At 43.1% G+C, this 15,144-nt stretch overlaps 1 protein-coding gene across 13 annotated transcripts in view; it reads right to left on the reverse strand.

Annotated features, from left to right (window-relative positions):
• DRP2 (dystrophin related protein 2) overlaps positions 1 to 15,144 on the reverse strand; it is a 1,527,660-nt gene that overhangs the window by 1,098,574 nt on the left and 413,942 nt on the right. For 12 of the 13 annotated variants that reach the window (XR_008847731.1, XM_056539136.1, XM_056539139.1 and 9 more), the window contains one exon: positions 10,333 to 10,489. The exons of the other annotated variant lie outside the window; for it this stretch is intronic. Coding sequence is in view for 11 of the 12 variants with exons in the window: in XM_056539136.1 (XP_056395111.1) it covers positions 10,333 to 10,489 (157 nt within the window). In the remaining variant the exon portion in view is untranslated. The remainder of the gene's footprint in view (positions 1 to 10,332; positions 10,490 to 15,144) is intronic. 13 annotated transcript variants of the gene reach the window in all.

The raw sequence follows: 15,144 nt of genomic DNA on the forward strand, positions 1-15,144 counted from the left end.
CTGCTGTTGCTTAGCAACAGCTCCCAGCATGCAAAAAGGGCATGCTGGGAGCTGTAGTTATGCAACAGCAGGAGGCAGACCACCACAACTCCCAGCATGCCCTTATGGGCATGCTGGGACTTGTAGTTTTGCAACAGCTGGAGGCACATTCTTTCTATGGAAAAGTGTACCTTCAGGTGTTGTATAACTACAACTCCCAGCCTGCACAATCAGCTAAAGTGCATGCTGGGAGTTGTAGTGGTGCATCTGGTGGTTGCATAACTACAACTCCCAGCATGCCCGTTGGCTGTCGGTGACTGCTGAGAATTGTAGTTTTGCAACAGCTGAAGGCACACTGAGTTAAGTAGCAAACCAGTGTGTCTCCAGCTGTTGCATAACTACAATCCCCAGCATCCCCAGCCAATGTAGTATGCCTCCGGCTGTTGCATAACTACAAGACCCAGCATGCCCTTCCGCTGTCTGTACATGCTGGGGGTTGTAGCTTTTGCAACAGCTGAAGGCACACTGGTTGCAAAACACTGAGTTTGTTACCAAACTCGGTGTTTCACAACCTGTGTGTCTCCAGCTGTTGCAAAACTACAACTCCCAGCATGCACTGATAGACCGTACATGCTGGGAGTTGTAGTTTTGCAACAGCTGGAGGTATTCCCCCCCCCCCCCCCCCCCCCATGTGAACGTACAGGGTACACTCACATGGGCGGAGGATTACAGTAAGTATCCGGCTGCAAGTTTGAGTTGCGGCAAATTTTCTGCCGCTGCTCAAACTGCCAGCGAGAAACTACTGTGAACCCTCCGCCCGTGCGACTGTACCCTAAAAACACTACACTACACTAACACAAAATAAAATAAAAAGTAAAAAACACTACATATACACATACCCCTACACAGCCCCCCTCCCCAATAAAAATGAAAAACGTCTGGTACGCCACTGTTTCCAAAACGGAGCCTCCAGCGGTTGCAAAACTACAACTCCCAGCATCCACTGATAGACCGTACATGCTGGGAGTTGTAGTTTTGCAACAGCTGGATGTTTCCCCCCCCCCCCCCCAATGTGAACGTACGGGTACACTCACATGGGCGGAGGATTACAGTAAGTATCCGGCTGCAAGTTTGAGCTGCGGCAAATTTTCTGCTGCAGCTCAAGCTGCCAGCGAGAAACTACTGTGAAGCCCCGCCCGTGCGACTGTACCCTAAAAACACTACACTAACACAAAATAAAAAGTAAAAAACACTACATATACACATACCCCTACACAGCCCCCCTCCCCAATAAAAATGAAAAACGTCTGGTACGCCACTGTTTCCAGAACGGAGCCTCCAGCTGTTGCAAAACAACTACTCCCAGTATTGCCAGATAGCCACTGACTGTCTAGGCATGCTGGGAGTTTTACAACAGCTGGAGGCACCCTGTTGGGGAATCACTGGCGTAGAATACCCCTATGTCCACCCCTATGCAAGTCCCTAATTTAGGCCTCAAATGCACATGGCCCTCTCACTTTGGAGCCCTGTCGTATTTCAAGGCAACAGTTTAGGGTCACATATGGGGTATCGCCGTACTCGGGAGAAATTGGGCTTCAAATTTTGGGGGTGATTTTCTGCTATTACCCTTTTTAAAAATGTAAAATTTTTGGGAAAACAAGCATTTTAGGTAAAAAAAAAAATTTGTTTTTTACATATACAAAAGTCGTGAAACACCTGTAGGGTATTAAGGTTCACATTATCCCTTGTTACGTTCCCCGAGGGGTCTAGTTTCCAAAATGGTATGCCATGTGTTTTTTTTTTTTGCTGTTCTGGCACCATAGGGGCTTCCTAAATGCGGCATGCCCCCAGAGCAAAATTTGCTTTCAAAAAGCCAAATGTGACTCCTTCTCTTCTGAGACCTGTAGTGCGCCAGCAGAGCACTTTTCATCCCCATATGGGGTGTTTTCTGAATCGGGAGAAATTGGGCTTCAAATTTTGGGGGGTGTTTTCTGCTATTACCCTTTTTAAAAATGTAAAAATTTTGGGAAACCAAGCATTTTAGGTAAAAAAAAATAAAAAATTTTCACATATGCAAAAGTCGTGAAACACCTGTAGGGTATTAAGGTTCACATTATCCCTTGTTACGTTCCCCGAGGGGTCTAGTTTCCAAAATGGTATGCCATGTGTTTTTTTTTTGCTGTTCTGGCACCATAGGGGCTTCCTAAATGCGGCATGCCCCCAGAGCAAAATTTGCTTTCAAAAAGCCAAATGTGACTCCTTCTCTTCTGAGACCTGTAGTGCGCCAGCAGAGCACTTTTCACCCCCATATGGGGTGTTTTCTGAATCGGGAGAAATTGGGCTTCAAATTTTGGGGGGGGTTTTCTGCTATTACCCTTTTTAAAAATGTAAAAATTTTGGGAAACCAAGCATTTTAGGTAAAAAAAAATAAAAAATTTTCACATATGCAAAAGTCGTGAAACACCTGTAGGGTATTAAGGCTCACATTACCCCTTGTTATGTTCCCCGAGGGGTCTAGTTTCCAAAATGGTATGCCATGTGATTTTTTTTTGCTGTTCTGGCACCATAGGGGCTTCCTAAATGCGGCATGCCCCTAGAGCAAAATTTGCTTTCAAAAAGCCAAATGTGACTCCTTCTCTTCTGAGACCTGTAGTGCGCCAGCAGAGCAATTTTCACCCCCATATGGGGTGTTTTCTGAATCGGGAGAAATTGGGTTTCAAATTTTGGGGGGGTATTTTCTGCTATAACCCATTTTAAAAATGTAAATTTTTTGGGAAACCAAGCATTTTAGGTAAAAAAAAAAATTATTTTTTTTACATATGCAAAAGTCGTGAAACACCTGTAGGGTATTAAGGTTCACTTTACCCCTTGTTACGTTCCCTGAGGGGTCTAGTTTCCAAAATGGTATGCCATGTTTTTTTTTTTGCTGTCCTGGCACCATAGGGGCTTCCTAAAGGTGACAAGCCCACCAAAAACCATTTGTCGCTCCTTCCCTTCTGAGCCCTCTACTGCGCCCACTGAACAATTAACATAGACATATGAGGTATGTGCTTACTCGAGAGAAATTGGGTTTCAAATTAAAGTAAAAATTTTCTCCTTTTTACCCCTTGCAAAAATTCAAAAATTGGGTCTACAAGAATATGCGAATGTAAAAAATGAAGATTTTGAATTTTCTCCTTCACTTTGCTGCTATTCCTGTGAAACACCTAAAGGGTTAATACACTTACTGAATATCATTTTGAATACTTTGGGGGGTGTAGTTTTTATAATGGGGTCTTTTATGGGGTATTTCTAATATGAAGACCCTTCAAATCCACTTCAAACCTGAACTGGTCCATGAAAAATAGCGAGTTTGAAAATTTTGTGAAAAATTTTAAAATTGCTGCTGAACTTTGAAGCCCTCTGGTGTCTTCCAGAAGTAAAAACTCATAAATTTTATGATGCAAACATAAAGTAGACATATTGTATATGTGAACCCAAAAAAAATTATTTTGAATATCCATTTTCCTTACAAGCAGAGAGCTTCAAAGTTAGAAAAATGCAAAATTTTCATTTTTTTCATCAAATTTGGGGATTTTTCACCAAGAAAGGATGCAAGATACCACAAAATTTTACCACTAAGATAAAGTAGAATATGTCACGAAAAAACAATCTCGGAATCAGAATGATAACTAAAAGCATTCCAGAGTTATTAATGTTTAAAGTGACAGTGGTCAGAATTGCAAAAAATGCTCTGGTCCTTAAGGTGAAAAAGGGCTCGGTCCTTAAGGGGTTAAAGGGGTATTCTCTGGTGGAAAACATTTTTTTTTTAATCAACTGGTGCCAGAAAGTTATACAGATTTGTAAATTACTTCTATATAAAAATCTTAATCCTTCCAGAACTTAGCTGCTGTATGCTCCACAGGAAGTTCTTTTCTTTTTACATTTCATTTCTGTCTGACCACAGTTCTCTCTGCAGACACCTGTCTGCCTGTCTCAGGAACTGTCATGAGCAGGATAGGTTTGCTATGGGGATTTTCTCCTGCTCTTGAGAGTTCCTGAGACAGACAGAATTGTCAGCAAAGAGCACTGTGGTCAGACAACAAAGAAATTTAAAAAGAAAAGAACTTCCTGTGGAGCATACAGAAGCTGATAAGTACTGAAAGGGTTAAGAATTTTAAATAGAAGTAATTTACAAATCTGTTTAACATTCTGGCACCAGTTGATCAAAAAAAATAGTTTTTTGCTGGAATACCCCTTTAACCGTTGAAAAAAGACACATGTCGATCAAGTTCAATCAAGAGGGTTAGAAGAAGGGGTATGGGTGGATGAAGGGGAGGGGGATGTGATTTAAAATTTTTACATATGCATTAATATTATGATGTTCTAAAATTTTGTCTAAGCTTGTTTTCAAGCCATCTTCTATTTTTGCAGTTACCAATTACTCATGTATACTGTTTCTTAAATTGACAGTCCTAATGGTAAAGAATGAATGTTGTCTCAGAAGACTAAACCTGTTTTTCTCAAGACAGAGGAAATGCCCCCTTGTCTTTTGAGTATGTTTAAACTGGAACAGTTTTTTTTCCAATATTTTTGTATGGGCCATTTAGATTTTTAAACACGTTGATCATATCTTCCCTTAAATGTCTAATTTCAACATAGTGCTGGGCGGTATGACCAAAAATGTGTATCACGCTATTTTCAAACTTATGGAGGTTCCACGGTATTTGACGGCGTATATATATTTTTTTCACTCATTTCCCCCTTCCTTTCTCATTTCCCCCACTCATTCCACTCGAATGAATTATCAGCAGCAGTGCACTGGGAAACTGATCATATATGCTTCCCCCCCCCCCCCCCCCCCCGCTCTAATGAATGACATAGCAGTGCTATTGTGGTATAGGGAAAAATTCATATTGTACAGAAAAAATACATGGGTATTTAGTATGAACCGGTGTACCGCCCAGCACTATTTCAACACTAAACAAATTTAATATTTCCTCATAACTAAGATATCCTATGCCCCTTATTCGTTTAGTTGCACACCTTTTGTACCCTTTTCCGCGCCAGGACGTCCCTTTTATCAACCCATGCCCAAATTTAACCAGCATACTAGGTCTATAGGTGAGGCCACATCAATGCTACGGTACGTTCACGCTAGTGGTACGTTCACACATACCGGATCCAGATTTGATGCAGAGGATTTGTAACTGCCAATTAAAAGCTGTGCTCAGTCATTTAGTTTACATTGAAATCTGCAGCAGAAAATCCTGCGCATCAAATCTGAGCACATGTGAACGTACCCTAACCCCTTAAGGACCCAGCCAATTTTCACTGTAGGACCCGGCCATTTTTTTGAACATCTGACCACTTTCACTTTAAGCATTAATATCTCTGGGATGCTTTTACCTTTCATTCTGATTCCGAGACTGTTTTTTCGTGACATATTCTACTTTATGTTAGTGGTAAAATTTTGTTGATACTTGCATCGTTTCTTGGTGAAAAATTCCAAAATTTGATGAAAAAATTGAACATTTTGCATTTTTTTTACTTTGAAGCTCTCTGCTTATAAGAAAAATGAATATTCCAAATAAATTATATATTAATTCACATATACAACATGTCTACTTTATGATTGCATCATAAAGTTGACATGTTTTTACTTTTGGAAGACATCAGAGGGCTTCAAAGTATAGCAGCAATTTTCCAATTTTTCACAACATTTTCAAAATCAAAATTTTTCAGGGACCAGTTCTGTTTTGAAGTGGATTTGAAGGGCTTTTATATTCGAAATGCCCCACAAATGACCCCATTATAAAAACTGCACCCCTCAAAGTATTCAAAATGACATTCAAAAGGTTTGTTTACCCTTTAGGTGTTTCACAGGAATAGCAGCAAATTGAAGGAGAAAATTCAAAATCTTCATTTTTTACACTCGCATGTTCTTGTAGACCCATTTTTTGAATTTTTACAAGGGGTAAAAGGAAAGAAATCTTCCTAAAATGTGTAACCCAATTTCTCTCGAGTAAGGAAATACCTCATATGTGTATGTCAAGTGTTCGGCGGGTGCACTAGAGGGCTCAGAAGGGAAGGAGTGACAGAGGGATTGTGGAGGCATGTTGCATTTAGGAAGCCCCTATGGTGTCAGGACAGCAAAAAAAAAACATGGCATACTATTTTGGAAACTACACCCCTCAAGGAATGTAACAAGGGGTCCAGTGAGCCTTAACACCCCACAGGCGTTTCACGACTTTTCGTTAAAGTTGGATGTGTAAATTATTTTGTTTTTTTTTCCACTAAAATTCTAGTTTTCCCCCAAATTTTTAATTTTTACAAGGATTAATAGGAGAAAATGCCCCCCAAAATGTGTAACCATGTCTACTTTATGATTGCATCATTTTACAGTACTTTTTACTGAGTACTTGTAAATTTTACATTTTTACAAGGTGTAATAGAAGAAAATGTCCCCCCAAAATGTGTAACCCCATCTCTTCTGAGTATGGAAGTACCCCATGTGTGGATGTCAAGGGCTCTGCTGGTGCACTACAATGCTCAGAAAAGAAGGAGTCACATTTTGATGAAATGGGGGGGGGGGGGCATGTCACATTTAGTGCCAGAACAGCAAAAAAAAAAAATTTGTAAATACATTTCTTTGGAGTAAGGACATACCTCATATCTGGGCGTTGATCGGCTCTGCTCACTGGTCACGGAGGAACAGGAGGGCAGTCAGGGGCCTGGAGCTTCTAGACAGCTGCCTATGGAGCCAGAACAGTGGGACCCCCCCTCAAGGGGCATTATATGGGGTACACTAATAACTAACAAGGGGTACAGTGGGTCATAAAATTATAAAACAGGTTATGTTCCCAGAATGATGACCCAGAGCATAGCCAAAACTAAAAAAAATATGCCCACCCCAAACCCTATGCTCTGAATCATCATTTTGGGAATGTGACGTGTGTGGCCGTCCCTAACCTGTTGCCTCAAATGCGCACCCCGCTCAGGTGGAGAGAGAGTGCTGCGCATTTGAGGCAACATAAAAAGTCCCCGATGATAGTGACTCAGTGACCCATGACCCATTTTGGGAAAAAATACCCCCTGAGGTCTTATCAGTTTTTTTATTTATTTATTTATTTATTAATTTTTTTATGAAATAGTTTTTTGGGGCAATTTAGTGGTTTTATGGGGTTAAAATTTGGAATGTCCCCTGACTTGGTACATTGGGGTCAAATTATGGAAAATTTAAATGAAGAGGGAAAATTTAGTACTCCATGGAAGTGTGATACTCCCTGAAGCAGTCCTTAATGCAGAGGCCCGGATGATCGGGGCAAGTGTCACACTGAGTGGTGGTGTCCTTCCGTATCCCCCTCCTGTTACACACTCTGCATTTTTTCTGGGATGGCACCTATTACTCCAGTTCCTTGGGAAGTCCGGCCTGCTCTTTCCCGGTCAGCAAAGATCAGGACCTTTAGGACTTCTACTTGGAACTGGAGGTATGTCCCTGTGTTGCCAGCGTTCCGGTACAGTACAAAAGAGTTGTACATGGCAACCTGCACCAAGTAGACGGCAACTTTTTTGTACCATACACGTGTTTTCCGCATGATCATGTATGGCTTGAGGACTTGATCTGAGAGATCAACTCTCCCCATATACTGATTGTAGTCCAGAATACAATCAGGCTTGAGGACCGTTGTTGTGGTACCTTGCACAGGGACAGGTGAGCTGCCGTTACCATGAATAGTGGTCAGCATAAGGACATCCCGACATCCCTCTTATCCTTATACTTGACCAGCAACAAGTTTTCATAGGTAAGGGCACGGGACTCACCCTTGGGAATAGGTGTCTGGATCAAATTTAGAGGGAGGCCTCTCTGGTTTCTCCGCACAGTCCCACAAGCGGACATCTATCTGGCGGCAAGGGATGTGAAGAGAGGGATGCTGGTATAAAAGTTGTCCACGTACACGTGGTAACCCTTATCCAGCAATGGGTACATAAGGTCCCAAACGATTTTCCCGCTAACACCCAGAGTGGGGGAACAATCTGGGGGTTCAATACGGGAATCTCGTCCCTCATACACCCTAAACTTGAGAGTGTACCCAGAGGTACTCTCACAAAGTTTATATAGCTTCACGCCATACCACGCCCGCTTCGAGGGAATATACTGGCGGAAGATGAGTCTCCCCTTAAAACTGATAAGAGACTCATCAACCGAGAGCTCCCTAAGCGGTACGTAGGCCTCCAAAAATTTGGCCCCAAAGTGATCGATGACCGGCCTCACTTTGTAAAGCCGGTCATGGGCGGGATCACCTCGGGGTGGACATGCCTCATTATCTGCATAATGAAGGCATTTCCAAATAGCCTAGAAACGCTTACGTGTCATGGCCATACTGTACAGCGGGGTCTGGTATAGGATGTCCCCGCTCCAGTACTGCCTGACACTAGGCTTTTTGACCAGGCCCATATGCAGCAAAAGGCCCCAAAATGTCCTCATTTCTGCTGCGCTGACGGCGTACCATTCATTGGAACTGGCCAAAAAAGAATCTGGGTGGTGGGCGATGAACTGCCTGGCATACAGATTCGTCTGCTCCACCATTAGATTGACCAGGCTGTCACTGAAAAAATAACTGAAATAGTCAAATTCAGTGAACCCAGCCGTGTCAATCCGGATTCCGCATTCGCCAACAAACTCCGGAACCCGTGGCTGATAACCCTCTGGGGGTCTCCAGACAGGTTCACCGGAAGGGAGCTCCGGTAAATTCGCCTGGGGGGGTCGGACTCCTAGTACGAGCGGCATCACAACTCACACTAGTGCCAGCCACTGGGGCACTTTCATGGGGGGTGCGTGGCCTCGCCTGGCGGCGCCTCCGCCGCCGTGCAGGGGGCTCATCATCACTACTAGATGATGAGGAGGACAAGGAAGAACACAGGAATGTTGGATCTTCCTCGTCCTCACTGGCAGATTCGGATTCGGAGGCAAGAAAAGCGTATGCCTCCACTACCGAAAATGCCAAGCCATCGCCTTTTATCTACAGTGGAGGGGGGGGGGGGTGATGGTGGTGGTGGGGGGGTTGGGTGTGGGGGGGGGCGGGGGAGTGTGTAGTGAGTGCTTGGTGTAACTATGTATAACGATGTGTGATTAGTAATCACACACCGTTATGTGAGCAAAAAAAAACAAAACGCTGCGGCCCAAAAGAAAAGGGGGGACAAATCGCAGCGCCCTGGACCCCTAATAGGGCCCGGGTCACGCTAAAAAAAGATGAGGAATACTCTTGAGCCCTATTAGGGGGTCGGGGTGGGGGTTATTTTTTTAACTTTTTTTTTACTTTATTTACATGGATTTCCCTACCTTTCCCTCTGGTTGATTCTGTCCCTGATCTAGGGAATCTTCGGGTCTCCTGAGGCGATCCAATGGGGGCAGAGGGGGGGGGGTCCCTGGCTCCTCTTGCAGCTCTGACCGCTGACTGAACCCAGCTAACGGTCAGCGCTGCAGAGGATGCCGTTTAACCCCTGCCGGCTGCTATTGTCCAGCCAATAGCAGCTCTCCTGAGGGGGTGGCGAAATCGCCACCTCCCCATAGATACAGTAGGTGATAGGGGGTGTATTCTACACCCCCGATCACCTTGTATCACCGGGTCATCGGGTCACACGTGACCCATAAGACCCGGAATTGCGCAAATCGCAAGTGCGATTTCACTTGCGGTTTGCGCCGATCGCCGACATGGGGTGGTCTGATGACCCCCCTCGGCATTTGCGCGGGGTGCCTGCTGATTGATATCAGCAGTCACCCCAGTCCGATCCCTGCCTGGCGCGCGGCAGGGACCGGAATTCCCACGGGCGTAGCTGTACGCCCTGGGTCCTTAAGACCCAGGTACAGAAGGCGTATGCATACGCCCTAGGTCCTGTACGGGCTAAAGCAATAATATTATGTGCATGTCCCTTGACTAGATGCCTCTAACCATGCACACTATTGTGTAACAGCCGCTTAACCATGCACACTATTGTGTAGTCTATGATTTATAAGTACACCAAAATCATTCTCTGTCAGTGACTTTCCCAGTTTTAACTCCCCTGGGACATATGATGCATGCAAATTATTGGTACCAAGATGCATAAGTTAACATTTATCCACATTGAACCTCCTTTGCCAAGTAAATGCCTATACACTCGTGTGTCCAAATCAGCTTGTGACTTAGGCATGTCTTCTATAGACTGTGCTACAAAGCTTGGTCTTATTTACAAAGATAGAAACAGAGCTGTTTAAATCTATCCTTTATAACATTAATAAATAAGTTAAACAAAAGTGGGCCTGGTACCGAACCTTGGGGTACATACACCAAGCATCTCAATCCGTATGTGTCATTAAAACAGATAGCTTACCAGATGTTTATCTTTGGCTTGCTCCACCACTGCGAGGTCACCTCGAAGAGGAAGCTGGGCAGACAGATCTTCATCCTTTTGCCCCAGCCAGTCAATTATCTCTTGGAGTGGTGGCTGCAACTTGAGGGTGGGATCTGAAAATGCTTCCAGGCGTGCTCTAATGAAATATTGGAGAAAATAATTTTTACAAAGGAAATATGTTTGCCTACTGTATCAATATTATGCAGCGTGATGTAAATATATCTTATACTATTTAACCCCTTATGGACCAAGCCCATTTTCGCCTTAACCCCTTAAGGACCGGAGGTTTTTCCGTTTTTGCATTTTCGTTTTTTGCTCCTTGCCTTTAAAAAATCATAACTCTTTCAAATTTACACCTAAAAATCCATATGATGGCTTATTTTTTGCGCCACCAATTCTACTTTGTAATGACGTCAGTAATTTTGCCCAAAAATCTATGGTGAAGCGGGAAAAAAAATCATTGTGCGACAAAATTGAAAAAAAAACGCTGTTTTGTAACTTTTGGGGGCTTCCGTTTCTACGTAGTACATTTTTCGGTAAAAATGACACCTAATATGTATTCTGTAGGTCCATACGATTAAAATGATACCCTACTTATATAGGTTTGATTTTGTCGGACTTCTGGAAAAAATCATAACTACATGCAGGAAAATTAATACGTTTAAAATTGTCATCTTCTGACCCCTATAACTTTTTTATTTTTCCGTGTATAGGGCGGTATGAGGGCTCATTTTTTGCGCCGTGATCTGAAGTTTTTAACGGTACCATTTTTGCATTGATAGGACTTATTGATATAAAAAGTGACCAAAAATGCACTATTTTGGACTTTGGAATTTTTTTGCGCGCACGCCATTGACCGAGCGGTTTAATTAATGATATATTTTTATAATTCGGACATTTCCGCACGCGGTGATACCACATATGTTTATTTTTATTTTTATTTACACTGTGTTTTTTTTTTTATTGGAAAAGGGGGGTGATTCAAACTTTTAATAGGGGAGGAGTTAAATGATCTTTATTCACTTTTTTTTTCACTTTTTTTTTGCAGTGTTATAGGTCCCATAGGGACCTATAACACTGCACACACTGATCTTCTATGTTGATCACTGGTTTCTCATAAGAAACCAGTGATCAACGATTCTGCCGCATGACTGCTCATGCCTGGATCTCAGGCACTGAGCAGTCATTCGGCGATCGGACAGCGAGGAGGCAGGAAGGGGCCCTCCCGCTGTCCTGTCAGCTGTTCGGGATGCCGCGATTAGCCGCGGCTATCCCGAACAGCTCGACTGAGCTAGTCGGGAACTTTCACTTTCACTTTTAGCCGCGCGGCTCAGCTTTTTTGCACCGTGATCTGAAGTTTTTAACGGTACCATTTTTGCATTGATAGGACTTACTGATCGCTTTTTATTCATTTTTAAATGATATAAAAAGTGACCAAAAATGCACTATTTTGGACTTTTGAATTTTTTTGCGTGCACGCCATTGACCGAGCGGTTTAATTAATGATATATTTTTATAATTTGGACATTTCCGCACGCGGTGATACCATATATGTTTATTTTTATTTTTATTTACACTGTGTTTTTTTTTTTATGGGAAAAGGGGGGTGATTCAAACTTTTAATAGGGGAGGAGTTAAATGATCTTTATTCACTTTTTTTTTCACTTTTTTCCCATAGGGACCTATAACACTGCACACACTGATCTTCATCATTGATCACTGGTTTCTCATAGGAAACCAGTGATCGATGATTCTGCCGCATGACTGCTCATGCCTGGATCTCAGGCACTGAGCAGTCATTCGGTGATCAGACAGCGAGGAGGCAGGTAGGGGCCCTCCCGCTGTCCTGTAAGCTGTTCGGGATGCCGCGATTTCGCCGCGGCTATCCCGAACAGCCCACTGAGTTAACCGGCAACTTTCGCTTTCACTTTTCGCCACGATCCAGGCTTCACTATGATGCCAGGCCCGCCGTGATATGACGTGGGGTTACTGTGTAACCCCGCGTTATATCAGGAGAGCAGGACCAAGGACGTACCGGTACATCCTTGGTCCTTAAGGGGTTAAAATTGTTATTTTCAGACCCCTATAACTATATGGGGGGGCTCTTTTTTTTGCGCAATGGTCTGTAGTTTTTATTGGTACCAATTTTGTTTTGATGGGACTTTTTGACTGCTTTTTATTAGTTTTTTATCGTATATGAAGTGACAAAAAATGCACAATTTTGCCCTTTGGTATTTTTTTTTACATGTACGCCAATGACCGTTCGGTTTAGCTAACCTTATATTTCAATAGTTCGGACATTTCCGCATGCGGCAGTACCACATTGATTTAAACTTTTAATAGGGAAGGGGTTAATTCACTTTTATTAACTTTAATTTTTACATTTTACTTTTTTAATCCCCCACAGGGGGCTATAACATGCAATCTTCTGATTGCATATACTGATCAACGCTATGCCATAGCATTGATCGGACAGATCGGACAGCGCGGAGGCAGGTGAGGACCCTCCCATCGTTCACTCATGTCGCCGCGAAGGCAGATGAGGACCCTCCCATCGTTCACTCATGTCGCCGCGGATGTCCCGATCAGCTCCACTGGGCTAACCGGCACCGTTATCCCCACACTTTAGATGCCACGATCCACTTTGATCGCGGCATCTAAAGGGTTAATGCCAGGCATCGGCCCGATAAACGGTGCCCGGCATTAGCCGTGGGTCCTGGCTGCCCGTAGCAACCAGGACCCACAGGGTTTAACCAGTTCTCCACTCACGAGAACAGTTTAACCCGATAACGACCATGGACGTCTATACTCGTCCAATGGCCGTTACCGGGGTATGACGCGGGCTCCCGACTCGAGCCCGCGTCATACCGGCCAGCCCCCAGCTGATTCCTGTAGCTGGGGGCCGGCGTTAATAGCCGACATGAGGCGATCGCCGCGGCCGGCTATTAACCCTTTAGATCGCCGCTGTCAAAGTTGACAGCGGCGTCTAAAGGTGCCTGCATTAAGTCCCTGGTGGTCCAGTGGGGTGTATCGCCCCCCCAGCAGCGCGATCGCGGCGGAGCGATCCACTACTGAGGTAGCCTGAGGGCTTACCTCTCCTGCTGCGGCGGCTCCGGCTCTCTGAATGATAAAGCCTGGCAGGGCCAGGCTTTATCAATCGAGCGCAGAGCACGCAGATCATTGTGGTTTTATGAAACCACAATGATCTGTATAAGGAATCTAATGATTCCTCCTAAAAGTCCCCTAAGGGGTAAAAAAAAAAAGTGTAAAAAAAGTTTAAAAACACACACATTAACCCCTTCCTTATTAAAAGTTTAAATCACCCCCTTTTCCCAAATTCCATATTAAAAATATGTAACCATAATAAAAATAAACATATGTGGTATCGCCGCGTGCGTAAATGTCTGAACTATAAAAATATATCATTAATTAAACCGCATGGTCAATGGCGTACACGCAAAAAAAAATTCCAAAGTCCAAAATAGCGCATTTTTGGTCACTTTTCATACCATAAAAAAAGGAATAAAAAGCGATCAAGAAGTCCAATCAAAATAAATGGTACCGATTAAAACTTCAGATCACGGCGCAAAAAAATAGCCCTCAAACCACCCTGTACGTGGAAAAATAAAAAAGTTATAGGGGTCAGAAAAGGACAATTTTAAATGTATAAATTTTCCTGCATGTAGTTATGATTTTTTCCAGAAGTACGACGAAATCAAACCTATATAAGTAGGGTATCATTTTAACCGTATGGACCTACAGAATAAAGATAAAGTGTCATTTTTACCGAAAAAATTTACTGCCTAGAAACAGAAGCCCCCAAAATTTACAAAATGGTGTTTTTTCTTCAATTTTGTCGCACAATGATTTTTTTTTTCCGTTTCGCCATAAATGTTTGTGTAAAATGACTGATGTCATTCCAAAGTAGAATTGCTGGCGCAAAAAATAAGCCCTCATATGGATTTTTAAGTGCAAAATTGAAAGGGTTATGATTTTTAAAAGGTAAGGAGGAAAAAACGAAAGTGTAAAAACAGAAAAATGCTTGGTCCTTAAGGGGTTAAACCCCGTTAACGGGACAAGGGCATACAGGTATGCCCTTGGTCCTTAAGTCACAGGATCCAAGGGTGTACCTGTACATCTTTGGTCCTGGTGGGGTTAAAAAAATCATAATTCTATTGGTTCAATTATCTTAGTTTAACCCCTTAGGGACTCAGCCTATTTTCACCTTAAAGGGGTACTCCCATGGAAAACTTTTTTTTTTATAAATCAACTAGTGCCAGACAGTTAAACAGATTTGTAAATTACTTCTATTAAAAAAATCTTAATCCTTCCAGTACTTTTTAGGGGCTGTATACTACAGAGGAAATGGTTTTCTTTTTGGATTTATCTGATGTCACAACCACAGTGCTCTCTGCTGACCTCTGCTGTCCATTTTAGGAACTAGTCCTGTCCAGAGCAGGAGAAAATCCCCATAGCAAACATATGCTGCTCTGGACAGTTCCTTAAATAGACAGCAGAGGTCAGCAGAGAGCACTGTGGTCGTGACATCAGAGAAATCCAAAAAGAAAAGCATAAATTTTTTACGTAAATTTGTTTTCCCTTAGTCCTAACAGCAGCACAAGTGGGGTGTTCTGCCCCTGTGAAGCTGGCAGGACGGTAGAATTTTTTAATTCCGCCCAAGTAATTAAAGATTTAATTAGCCCCCCCCCCCCATATAAGGCCTCCTCCCTTAGGCCACATTGCTTAATAACAAGTAAAATAAATAAAAAAATGACGGGCGGGAAATTTGTG

This window comes from Hyla sarda, chromosome 9 (assembly GCF_029499605.1).
Source record: "Hyla sarda isolate aHylSar1 chromosome 9, aHylSar1.hap1, whole genome shotgun sequence".
In the NCBI taxonomy this organism is placed as follows: domain Eukaryota; kingdom Metazoa; phylum Chordata; class Amphibia; order Anura; family Hylidae; genus Hyla; species Hyla sarda.